The following is a 12,266-nucleotide window of genomic DNA, read 5'->3' as shown; positions in this document are numbered from 1 at the left end:
CGGATGCCTGCGGCCGTTCCGGGCTGGATCAACGCACTTTCGCTTTCAGTACTAAAATCCAACGAACTGAAGTTGTCCTCCGAGTCGCTGCTGCTTTCATCTTCAAAAACATCGCTCGCAGATGCATCGGGATCGATGGAAGCGCGACGTTTGCGCGGAGCAGAAGCGCGCGATGTCGACGCCATCACGGACACAACGAGGGAGCGTCACCTAACTTCGAAGTGTCGTTTAAAACCCCCGCGCGGCGAAAACGTGAAACAAAAAACCGAAACTGAAAGAATAGTTCCTTTATTACTTACTAGATGGCGCAGCATGTCCGTAAACGCTTCGAAAGCGCGTAAATACGAACTTGCAACCATCGATAGCGGGCTATCGATGGGCATAGGCGTGGGCAGGAAAGAGTTAAAGAAGCATAGACACCTAATTTTGGTGGCATGTTTTTTTTCTCTACAATTATGCGGAAGACACTACTACATGTGAATCACCATGTGATATTCACCTACGACCGCTAAATAATTTATATTCGAAGTCATGCTGTTTCGGTTTCAACAGCCGAACGATGGCAGCGACATTAAAGAGTGCTTTTGTACCACATGAGGCATGAAAAAACGCCCATATAATCGCTGCTTCATCATTTTACTTGACTATAGTGCTGACACCAGTCTTCCTCAAGAGCTGGAATGACAACGAATGTGGAAGCGGCGATTATATTTCAGTGTTTTCAAGTCTCACGTGACCTGTAAGCACAGGTTGATGTCACTGTCCTCATTCGGTTGTCAAAACCGAAACAGCACGAGAAAGATGTGATTACAAATTATTTAGCGGTCATAGGGGAATACCAGGTGGTTATCCATTTCTAAAAATTACGTGATCACTGCAGCACCCACATTGGAGGAACGCATAAGCATTGATACCTCCCCAATTACCTCAATTAATTGCCTTAATTAATCAAGTTCCATCACTGCCTATTTCGAGTGTTCAAACTTGGCACCACGCTTCGTTTTCAAATTTGGTGCCAAGCTTCGCTCCATCCAGATTTCCGGTTTTTCAAACTTGGCCCCACACTTTAGCTCCGCCCACTTCCGGAGTTTCCAAATTTGGCGCCACTTTTTCTCCGACCCCGCCCTCTTTTTGGACATTTTTGGATCTAATTAACTAATTATCCCACATGCACGTCATGATTTCCCCTGCAAGATTTTTTGATGCTCTATCTAATGGAACCATTCTTTTTCTTATAACTCAATTCGTTCAAAAGTTATTGTGATGACACGACACAGCCAAACACAGCCATACGATGCTTGCGCATTAATAACTCCTTTAACGCATCGTGATTGACGTAACAGACCACATGATGCAATAAGTAAATGACCTGACAAAGATAACTAAGAACATCAAAGCTATAACAAAGTGGGCTTTTGAATATAAACATTTCACTTTTCATAAATTCAGACCTGCTCCACAACCTGAAACACTGAAATACACTCTTCTTCCAAGTTTGAACCACGTTAACGAAATGAATTTTTTTGAACAAAGGTTGGCAGGAGATCTGATTAAAGATGCACCTCGCAAGAAATGTGCCCCAGTCAGTACAATTCAGCATTCTTGTACACTGTTTCATGCCTTTTCTTAACTGGCTAATACAATTTTTTTTTTAGGTAAGTAGCTGAAAAAAAGGCCTACCTGCGCATCAAGTAGAATGTTTTCAGGCTTCAGATCTCTGTAAAGTAAGAAGAAAAAAAACATTGCGGTGACCGAAACAAGCCAAGACCGCAGTCACATGTGTGCAAGGACCAGCATTCCTCACCTGTACACTATGCCCTGAGAATGTAAGTACGAGAGAGCACTTGTGATCTCTGCAGCATAGAAACGTGCCCGGGGCTCCGCAAACGTCCTCTCCTTCTGCAGATGAAAGAACAGCTGGAAAGCAAAGGAACAGTGCATCAGAACAAAGCAATGGGTGTTGACGCAAGTTAATGACATTCTAGTCGAGATGAAGAAGAAATGGCACGGACAAGGTATGTAATGAAAAGGAAGATAACCAATGGTAGTTAGGGTAATGGAGTGGATTCGAAGAGAAGTGGACTCGAAGGGGGCAGCAGCGAGGAGGAGGGGACAAGATCATAAGGTCCAAAGTGACAAAGTGACAAAGTGGATGCACTTGGCGCACAACAGGTTTACAGGGACATTGAGGACAACTGTGTCCAATTTACTCTCCTAGTAAAAATAGTATCTACATTCGTTTTTGGCTGCACTGACGTTTCTTCAGTAGCATAAGAAGCATTTGCTGCCAAAAAATTTCATTTAAAAATTTTCTTGCCAATTGATTTGAACTGTTGTCTTATGTTTTAATTATTCACGGCTATTTTTCATTATTGAGCCCGTTCATAGTAAAATATATCGCATGTATACAATTTTTATCACCCCCCCCCCCCCCCCCCCCCCCCCCCCCATGTAATAGTACCCTTGCCACAATGGCCTTTGGGGCTACATGAATAAATAAATAAATAAACATGCACCTTTGCCGAACCACGCAGCTATAAATGAAAGCTGCATAGTTTCCTTTTTAAGAATGTGTTTGCTCTCAGGTGGACATAAACTGTCATTCTCTCATTACAAGCCTACCTTGCATCACAATGCTCCTTTCACCAACCATCTTTGCACTACACTACAGTGTCATACTAATCACATCTTTGGTTGGGATGAAGCAAGGCTGACCACTCCAAACAAGAGGTAAGAGATTAATGTTAAGACGAAAGACAATAAGCCTATCTTCCATACACAACAACTTAATACACACAGATGTCTCCATTTCCATAGTGATAAGTGAAGTAAATTCTGCTCACCTCTCCACCATTGACATAGTCAAGAACAAAGTATAGTTTGACGGGCGTCTGGAAGGAGTAATGGAGCCCCACAAGGAAGGGATGGTCCAGATTCTTCAGGAGCACATTGCGCTCGGACATAATATGATTGCGCTCGTTTCGTTTAAGAATCATCTTTTTCTGCAGCACCTGCCCAGGACACAAGAGAGGATTATGAGCACAAAAAGTGTCACACCAGTCTGGCACTAGTGATGAACGTCTGTGCTCTACAAGAACTGACAAGAGTTGAGGGCCCTGGATTCATGAAACTACAGAGGTTAAGATGTGTCGAAACTTCATCGCACAAACATTTTCACATTCTGCCCCGATCATAATGTGACCACTAAAGCCAGGACGTGAACTTTCAGAAACGGTAAAAAAGACATCAAAGCTGAACCACCTTGACCGATCCCAAATAGAGATAAGGGCGTCCTTACCTTGATGGCATAGAACTGCTTCTCCACCTTATGCCTCGCCAACAGCACTCGTCCAAAGCTGCCCTTGCCAATTACCTTGAGGAACTCAAAGTCACTCGGCTTCACACTGCGGAACAAGTAAAGGGCATCACATGAGGACAAAGCCCGAAAATGCTGGTCTTTTCTCATTGCCAAACGAATTTGAATGGCAGTCAGTGCCACCCAGTGTCATGCAAGAACAAAAACTCTTAGGCGATCTTCGCTGAATCGTTTGAATGCATTAGAAGCCAAACATTCGTTAAGCCGATGTTGACACACTAAAGTTCGTTATACCCGAGGCGGTACACTTATGTTTATTATATCCTAAGTCAACACACCAAGTTCGTTACACCTGAGGTCCAGGCATGAAAGTTCGTTATATTCGAGGCTAACACACTAAAGTTCGGTTATATCTGAGGTGGCATACTAAGGTTTGTTGCATCTGAGGTTAACAGACGAAAGGTGTTATATGAGAGGTAGCGCATTAAGGTACGTTATATCTGAGGTAGTACACTCAGTTCGTTCTTAGCCCACTGAGCACGTTGCCACCTGCCCACCAAGGGAGATGGGACACTTGCGACTGGCTACTGACAGACTAAGGCTGCCATTTCCACTTGCACAAACCCTTCTAATGCTAATGCATTAATAAAAGCTTAATCTAAGCTAACCGGCTCAATGCTCATTAGCAACATATACAGTGAGATAGGAACACAATGCTTGCTGTTCCACACTGTCGCTTATGCCTTCATGTATGCAACATGCAGCTGCATGCAAAAGAGACGCAGCTGCATTACAATACGCGGCTATATTCCGATTATTCCTTATCAAGCTCCTGCAGCTGCATTAATGTGGGGCTCCACCGTCGAACATGTAAAATTTCCACTCCATGAGACGTCAGCTAGCCCTGCCATTGGAAACCACTTCTATTTGAACTTTGACAGCTGTGACAAAGGAGAGGTGAATTTCATTACACAGTGGCTTTGGTCAAGCTAATTTTTTTCTCCTAGAAACCTCATCAATGCATCTTCTATGCCTTCGATACTTTATGAGAAATGAGTGAACAGCCAAGAGCGCAAGATGGAAAAAGCAGGAACTCACTGCGGCTTTTCTGTTGAACCGAGGTCCACCTAGAAAACAAACAAAAAAGAGTAGTCTGATTGTCCACATCTCACAAGTCAATTCAAGTGGCAATGCTTTACTTTACAGGGGTCACACCCCACCAGCAAGCTATGCTCAAGCAGTGAGGTGTCAAAGAATGAGACATGTGGCTCTAAATTAGGGCCTTCCCAATGTTCCCATCTAATAAACCACACCAGACATTACCTATCTGCAGACTTAAAAGGGACTGACCACTAAATTTTAAGCACCCATCTTTTTTTTTTTCTGGTGCAACGGAAAGCTCTCTCTCTATGGCGCTCAATTCCATAATGGTTTTGCTGGAAATGCTGTAAAGATTTTCACCATGAATTTTTCATCAGTGCATGTGCTCATTTTTATGTACACCGATGCTGAAAACCATGAGCAGTGACCACAATGGCGACTGCTGGTGGAAGTGGAAAAAGTCATATACCGAAAACTAATATAAATCTCACCGCCGGACAGTAACTAAAAAGTTCAAATATAGAGTGGCGTCCATTTGAGCTTTCACACCCAAAGTGATGCAAGCCTCATCAACGAAAGTTTTAGTAGACCGCGGTTACCATTTAACCCATGAAATGCAAAACACTGTGGCACCATCTAATGACAAAGCCTGAGGAGCTTCATTTGAGTGGGAACGGGAAAATTCGAGTGGGCGCAGGAATATGGACATATGACCTCATTCAGCTACCAGTCTAGGTTGCAGTACACACTGCTCTGAACAGTGCACCTAAATATATTGGATGTTTCAGACATAGTGCCATGTGGGTCAAGACAGCCATTCTGGCCTGTATATATACCTTGTCCATAACGAAAGTCACCAACATTGTTTTGGATATAACACTTCTTCTTCCATTAATTTTGGTACTGATCCAGACCAATTACATAATTCACATAATTGTCATCCTTACGTAATGCCTGTTTGTCCTGCACTTTCATGAATCGGGCAATTCAACTACAATGGTGTTTTTGCCATCTGAAAGTCTCCATTCTCTCAACAAAACGAGGCACAATTCCTTTTTATATAAGCAGAGCACACCATATTAGCATGAATTAAAAAAAACCAGTCACGCGAAAAAATACAAAGAATAGCAGTAGACATATTGCATAGCAATACAATGTCAACAACCAACATCATGAATACAAATATTTAGCAGAGTGAATTTTGAGGTATGGAGAAACGAGCAACAGCAAAAACCAATAAATGGTCAGGTGCACAAAGTGCTGCAGTGACGTACCGGTTCTGGAGCCTCGGCAGCGTGGCCATTGTTTTCTTCTTCTTCGGCCGCTTCCTTGATACTCAAGTTCTTGTCGACATTGAGAAAGGCCCTGACATCTTGGCTGAAAGATATGGCAGATGGCCAGGGGCACATGCTTGAGTGCACAGAAATACTGGCTGCCACGTGCTGCATGATAACAAAGTGCTCGGCAATTGCGCCAGAATGCATGTATTTTGTGTTTCTTTAACATCAGGTGACTAGAGTGTTTTCACGTTAACACTTACAAGATACACTCTTCCCTTAATAACACCTTTAACATCAGGCTCACCTGAACCCATCAGCGTGAACAATCGAATTAAGCATGGTCTTGAATCTTCGCGCCTTTCAAAGGAACGTCAATATAAATAAGAGTAATACGCTCTGTCCTGTGCAGTTTTACCCTTAATTATGTCATTTTTTTTAAAACGCAAAGATGCAAGACTATGCAAGAAAGCAGCTAGCCCAGTCTGAAATGTTATCAATCGAGTTAAGCGCTGTCTGTATGCTTAGTGGCAGAGGAGCAGATGCTTTATTTTCAAGACAACACAACAGTAAAGCGGATATCAACACAGCGTACATGATGATATTTAAACTCGCATGTAAAATGCTTTCACAAAAACTATTCAAGCAGGCGCTACACACTGACCATTCCAAAAAAATTTTAAAATTTTCTTTACTTTTACTGGTGCATGCATAGAGAATTAATGGCAGATTTTCCATATCATGCACTCACAAATACACTGCACATGTTTATTTCAGGCTGGATTCAAAGACGGCTATGAAATTCTATTTCTTTCGGTTGCTGCATTCCATAAACTTTAGACTGCAATTGCACAGGTTGGCTTTAGTATTGTAGTAGTTTAAAACGACGAGGCAGTAATTATATTTAGTTTTTACATTCCTTGCATGGACTATGATGACCTTGGACCATCATAGGCATCATTCAGATATTGAAACCAAAATAGCAAAAGACAGAAATTTGATCATAAATTATTTAGAGGTCGTAGGCAAATGAGCTGATCTATGTGTGTTGACGCCTTAAGCATCATTATGTAGAAAACATGCGACTAAGAATTAGACGTCAATACTTCTTTAACACTGTTCGCAGTGCAAGTACTGCCAACAGGCACACAAGGTTGCACAGCTGACCCATCTCCGCACACGAAAAATCATAGAAGAAAGATGTTACAAGAAGTGCCACTTGCAGGGGGACATGGCATGCAGTTCAATATATTGAATGATCGACGAACTTTGAGTCTGATATCCAGCACTACTTTCCCATACTTTTACACAAGATTTTCAAGGGGATCACCTGTACATTTGATATAACCAATAATTCGAGATATCTGGGTTTGATACATCCGAGCTTTACTGTACAACACTTTATATGCACACCCCCGACTCACTGTTGCATGAGCTTTTCATCTGTGACCAGCTTCTGGATGAACTCGTCCAGTCCCTGCCGCCTGCTTCGGATGAAGTCTGGGCTGAAGTTGTTCCCAAACAGTTTCTTGCCAGGGAGCTTGAGGTGGCAGCCAGGAAACTGCTTCTTTATCTGAAAACATCATTTGAAATTAGAGCTCGACAAGCGAGACCTTTTTATTTTTTAAGTATGGAAATGCCACCTAACAATCAATCTCTGCTTAACTCAAAGCAAGCAGCCAGAACGATAGGCAGTGGGTGAGATAAAATAAAGGAAGCCGATAGATTCCAAGAAAAGCCAAAATGATTTGTATATGGACATCACATTGTCGGTTGTGTGTCGCTTCTTCGCAATGATGAATAAGACATTACTACGCATGAATCACGATGTAGAATTTGCCTACACAATTTATAATTAAATTTCCCCTCTTGGCTACTTCAGTTTCAATTTCAACAGCCGAACAGTGGCCATGACGTCAAAGTTCAGTACAGGGCATGTGAAGCATAAAAAAAATAACTGACAATCACTAATTTCCAGTTTTAATTCGTTACAGTGCTAAAGCCAGGCTGCGCCAAGAGCTGGAAGGAACCGCAATGAATGAGGACGCATGAATTATTTTACAGTCCTTTTTTTTTGCCTCGCATGATGCACACTAAACTTTGACGCCACAGCCACCATTCGGCTATCAAAGCAAATAAGGCGAAGTATTACAAGAGAAGAAATCATTTATAAATTATTTACAGGGTGCCCTAGTTAATTCTATGAGGTGATATATGTTTACAAATGTCTTGGCAATCATAACAAAGAAGAAAAAAATTGCCCAAAATTTTCTGTCTGTACTACTTTTAATCAAAATAAAATTTAATTTTCCTTAATGCCACTTTAAATCCTTCAGATTTCATTTTAGTACTATAACATAACCCACCAATCTGTCCACCAATACACACACACCAATGACCTCCTCCAATACACACACCATAAAGCTGTTAATAAAGAAAGTTTTCGGGGGAAAGTGATCATACTTAAGAGAGCAAGCTGTGTGCAAATATTGCACAAAATGCTACCACTGCAAAAAGAAAAACTAAGGAATAAAAAGAACACACAACAGATGTAATTCTTGTAGAAAATTGTGTAATTAACAATTTTGCAATTTTCACAACACTACATTTCAAGCCAAAAACCAAAAAAATCTTTGTGGCAACTAGGACAGGAAAATTACGACAATCAAAAACTCTTAATGCACTCAAAGGCCAATTTTTTCGTCATCAACCACTGTCTACATATGCAGCAAACAGACGTTAGCTGGCAGTATATATGAAGAGTAAACAGGGCATAAGGAAAAAGGGGGTTGCAAACCTGAGTAACCAGTTATCACTGAATTTAGTTTACAAAACAGAACAGCCCATACACGTAATGAATTGTACAGGCTGACACGTTTCCAGTCAAGATTTTGTTTCTGTTCCACCACCTGAATCATTTCACAGGACCTCCAAAGAAGTCATTCATTAAAAGTTCTTAAGCTCATGACCAGATTTCCAGTCTACAGGAGGCATTCTGAGTTCACTGACGGCCACAGCGGGTACAGAAAATCCACACTTACAATGTCCAGGAGCTTGCTGAAGTCGTTGTACCTCCGCAGCACAAACCACGAATGCCCATCAACAGTCACGACAACTTTGTAAACCTGAAAAGTTAAGCACAGTTAGAAATTAGGTTGACATGAACGCAGAGCCGGCCTAGTTAGGGTACACATAGACGTGGACAGTGCAAAAGACAAGAAGAAAACCAGAAACCATAAGTTCTTGTAGTGTCTCGTTTTCTCCTCTTTGTCCTTGTTTTCTGCACTACCCACATTTCAATATATAGAGAAATTAGTGTTGAAAACTCTATAGACAATATGTTTTGGTTGAAACAAGCCCCAGGTGAAAAAAAAAAAGAGTTATATATTAAAATGCTTCACATAGAAATAAAAGCTCCATAAAACAACACAGACTAACAGAGCAACAGTTACACAAAAGACTACTACTCTCAACAAAGCCTTACTAAGGTAAGCTTTTGATGTTATTCGGGACACAAATGCTACAGCAAATAGTATTTATATGAGCTAACTGTCAAGGTTTTTTTCAATTTCTTTGTTATGATGCAGGTATAAAGGTATAAACAGTGCTCTTGCTTGATGAATAAGCGCCATAAATATAGATAAAACGTAGTCACATATATATTCTTAGCTATTCACATAATAATGCATGAAATGCAATTGTTTCCATAGTGCCTACTGAGAAATTAATACAGAAAAGGGAAGGACACAATGCTGCAGGCTAAGGTTTCGAAGCACATACAAGTGCCAGAACATCTTTGTTGTGCTTGCTCCTTAACTGTTTTTCAGTAAGCAACAAACAGGCACAAAAACAAACTTTTATTCTGCGTGTGTCATTGTGTCCAGAGCGATCGTGCAAGCAATATAACAATTTAGCCAGCAATAACAATGTCGCAATACACAGATAATATCCCGCACGGTAACAGACTTTTCCAACCAGTCTGCTACAATGATAGTGCAGACTGGACATATTCCAGCATTCCTCGAAATTCCGCCGACAAGGCAAAAATATTCAGTCCATGATAAGAGATTTGGTTTACTCTAGGGGTCAGTGCTAGAAAAGGTGGACAGAAACCCGGCCTACCATAGATGGGAATCAGTAGGCAGGCACAAAAAGTTTGGGAGGTTTTGATACAAAACAGCTGGACGAGTTGGTTTTCTGCAGCCTGGCTATGTGAACTGTTAAATGCCGTATACACCTGTAAAAGCATGACTTGCTTGATCAGAAAGTTGACAGTCTAGATAGAAAAGTGCACTAGACAGGTAAAACACCACCAGCATCATACCGTGAACTTCTTGTTTTTCTCTTGTATTTCTGAGTTGGTGACCGAGGCTGTTGTGTGTGGTGGTGGTGTGGAACCATTGTGCTGAACACGAAGCAGCTTGGGCTCTGCCAACGTGTCTGACATCCTCCTGTACCCTGTAATTAGAACACCTTTGTTACCCTGTCATTCCTAAAAAAAAAAACAAAAGTGGAATGCCACTGAATTGCTATCTCCAGTTTCCTGAAGATAAGAGATAACCTAGCACCACAGTTGCACACTGGTGTCACAGGGCCAAGAAACTGTTACGCTATTAGCCTCAATCCCCACAAGCTGACAACTTAATCACTGCTTAGCACAACACCAGATCACAAAGCACAAAATGTGAGCATACCGACAGGACTTTTAGCCACATGAAAGGAAGGCAAGTCCACGAAAGGTTCTCTCAAAGCTGTCATTCATAAAGTCTTAACATGTCCATGATAATTTTCTTCCTTCGTGAGTAATGCTGTGCTGAATGATTCTGCCTAACGAAACGAACAATGAACGTATTGCCTCGACAGCACACAAGAGCCTATCTTATCATAGTTTTGAATGAACTATTGGCTCACCCTTCCATCAACAGCGGAGTGCCTTAGATAAAGTTAAAGAATGGACTGACGGAACTACCCCAGTACTTTGGCCTGTGGCGAGCCAACGTAGAAGCCTCAATGCAAGATACCCTTCGACGTATTACAACTTATGAAAATATTACGAACTGCACGTACAAGAGACTGCACCATTCGTTTGCCACATAAAACATACATTAAAGTGGCTTCGACAAGCCTCAAGATCAGGTGAAACACCTGGTTTCACACATACAGCCAAACTTTGCCAGTGAACAGGCACCAATACAGTAAACCTACAGGCACGCATTTCTCTTAACATTATGAGTACAATATCAGCATGCCTCCCGAAAAACTAGCATTGCCATGTCGTCGTTCACAGTCCCTCCGCCAAGGCGATTGAAGTCATTTCTTGTACATGTGCGCGATTCATCCACTGAGGGGCCAGTCACTTTCTCCTACCTGTCACCTCAACGCAACCACTCGACGCTGTCCAAAAGCGACCCATCACGCCTGCTTCAGGGCCAAACTGTAATGTGACTGGGCTGCCCCGACCCGCTCGGCCGCACGCGACGCGGCCAGCTATTGCAGTTGTAAAGCGATAAAAAGCTAACTGGCTGGCCGGCTTCCGTCATTATTGTGGCTGGAAGATTTCGCCCCGCCGACGCAAGGCGGAGTTGTCCGTCTCCTTACTTTGACTTGAATGCCTCCTGTGGTAGACTCGAGCAGAATCCTGCGCTGCCAGGGAGGGGGGGAAACGCTGGTCCGAGCGCTGTCACCGCGCCGCACGAGTCACCGCCGTCGCCGAACGCTGCTGCATGATGCCACCCCGGAGCGCTTTTTTTCTGCGACGTAGGCTCGCCCGATAAGGTGCCGTTGGTCGTTGCGATAAGGCAGCCGCCTCTCGGGCCAGCACGCTTGCCAAGGCCAGCTGAGGAAGCTGCGAGCCGATCGAGGTCCTCCCGTTCAGGAGCGCGGCAGCTGCTGCTGCAAAACGCGCGCACCGTGAATGCAGGGGTTAGCAAGCGTCGAGTCGCTTTCGCAAGTCACCGCAGCAGGAGCTCGTATCGCGGCAGCTGTCAAGGTGATGGGCTTTCTGTCTGTGCGTGTGATTGCCCGCGGCGGGAGTGAATGGACGAGATGATTGATCTGCCGTTCTTCGGCGACGGTCAAACCCGTGGTTTAGCGAACGCTAGCGCGCGCCTGCACGCGCCGTCAACAGACGCTGTGTCATCGTCCATTGGCGCAGCGGTCAGCGCGCGCACAGATTCCTGGAGGTTGAGTAAGAGCGCGAGACGCACCTGCTGTGTTGCACGGGCGCGGGGCGTGTTTTCATTCCCCGTTTTTCTTTTTGTTCCGAACAGCCTGCACGCGCGAATCTTTAGATTGCTTTCCAGAGCGAAGACGGTACTCACCGTTTTGCCTCTCGTGCGGTGGATGTCTTCCAATGGGTCACTTTCTGCCCGATCCTACCGTGTCTCTTGCTATCGGAATTCCTTGGCGGGGGTCTCGGCTTGCACTCCCGGGCCTCTTCCTATGACGGCAACCGAAGCTTATTGTGCGTGCAATACGCCCCCCTCCCCCGAAGCAAAGTATCACAGAAAACGGAACAGGCACGTGCGAAAACAAAACAAACCAACGAAAGAAAAAACACGCGCTGGCGCGGC

At 43.4% G+C, this 12,266-nt stretch overlaps 1 protein-coding gene across 3 annotated transcripts in view; it reads right to left on the bottom strand.

The window, feature by feature from the left end:
• The window catches only part of LOC144106661 (serine/threonine-protein kinase Sgk2-like), a 23,852-nt gene extending 11,586 nt beyond the window's left edge, over nucleotides 1-12,266 (bottom strand). The window contains exons 1-11 of one of the 3 annotated variants that reach the window (XM_077639499.1): nucleotides 12,015-12,266; nucleotides 11,293-11,583; nucleotides 10,019-10,152; nucleotides 8,736-8,819; nucleotides 7,119-7,267; nucleotides 5,692-5,794; nucleotides 4,415-4,443; nucleotides 3,299-3,404; nucleotides 2,844-3,011; nucleotides 1,805-1,917; nucleotides 1,681-1,717 (exon numbers count right to left, since the gene is read on the bottom strand). In XM_077639499.1, the coding sequence (XP_077495625.1) occupies nucleotides 1,681-1,717; nucleotides 1,805-1,917; nucleotides 2,844-3,011; nucleotides 3,299-3,404; nucleotides 4,415-4,443; nucleotides 5,692-5,794; nucleotides 7,119-7,267; nucleotides 8,736-8,819; nucleotides 10,019-10,141 (912 nt within the window). In that variant the 5' untranslated portion in view covers nucleotides 10,142-10,152; nucleotides 11,293-11,583; nucleotides 12,015-12,266. Of the gene's footprint in view, nucleotides 1-1,680; nucleotides 1,718-1,804; nucleotides 1,918-2,843; nucleotides 3,012-3,298; nucleotides 3,405-4,414; nucleotides 4,444-5,691; nucleotides 5,795-7,118; nucleotides 7,268-8,735; nucleotides 8,820-10,018; nucleotides 10,153-11,292; nucleotides 11,587-12,014 lie in introns of all 3 variants that reach the window. The other 2 variants (XM_077639498.1, XM_077639500.1) reach the window with 2 other exon arrangements.

Source organism: Amblyomma americanum, chromosome 10 (assembly GCF_052857255.1).
Source record: "Amblyomma americanum isolate KBUSLIRL-KWMA chromosome 10, ASM5285725v1, whole genome shotgun sequence".
NCBI classification, from domain to species: Eukaryota; Metazoa; Arthropoda; class Arachnida; order Ixodida; family Ixodidae; genus Amblyomma; species Amblyomma americanum.
The sequence above is the reverse complement of the archived record's forward strand: the minus strand, read 5'-3'. Positions and strand labels throughout refer to the sequence as shown.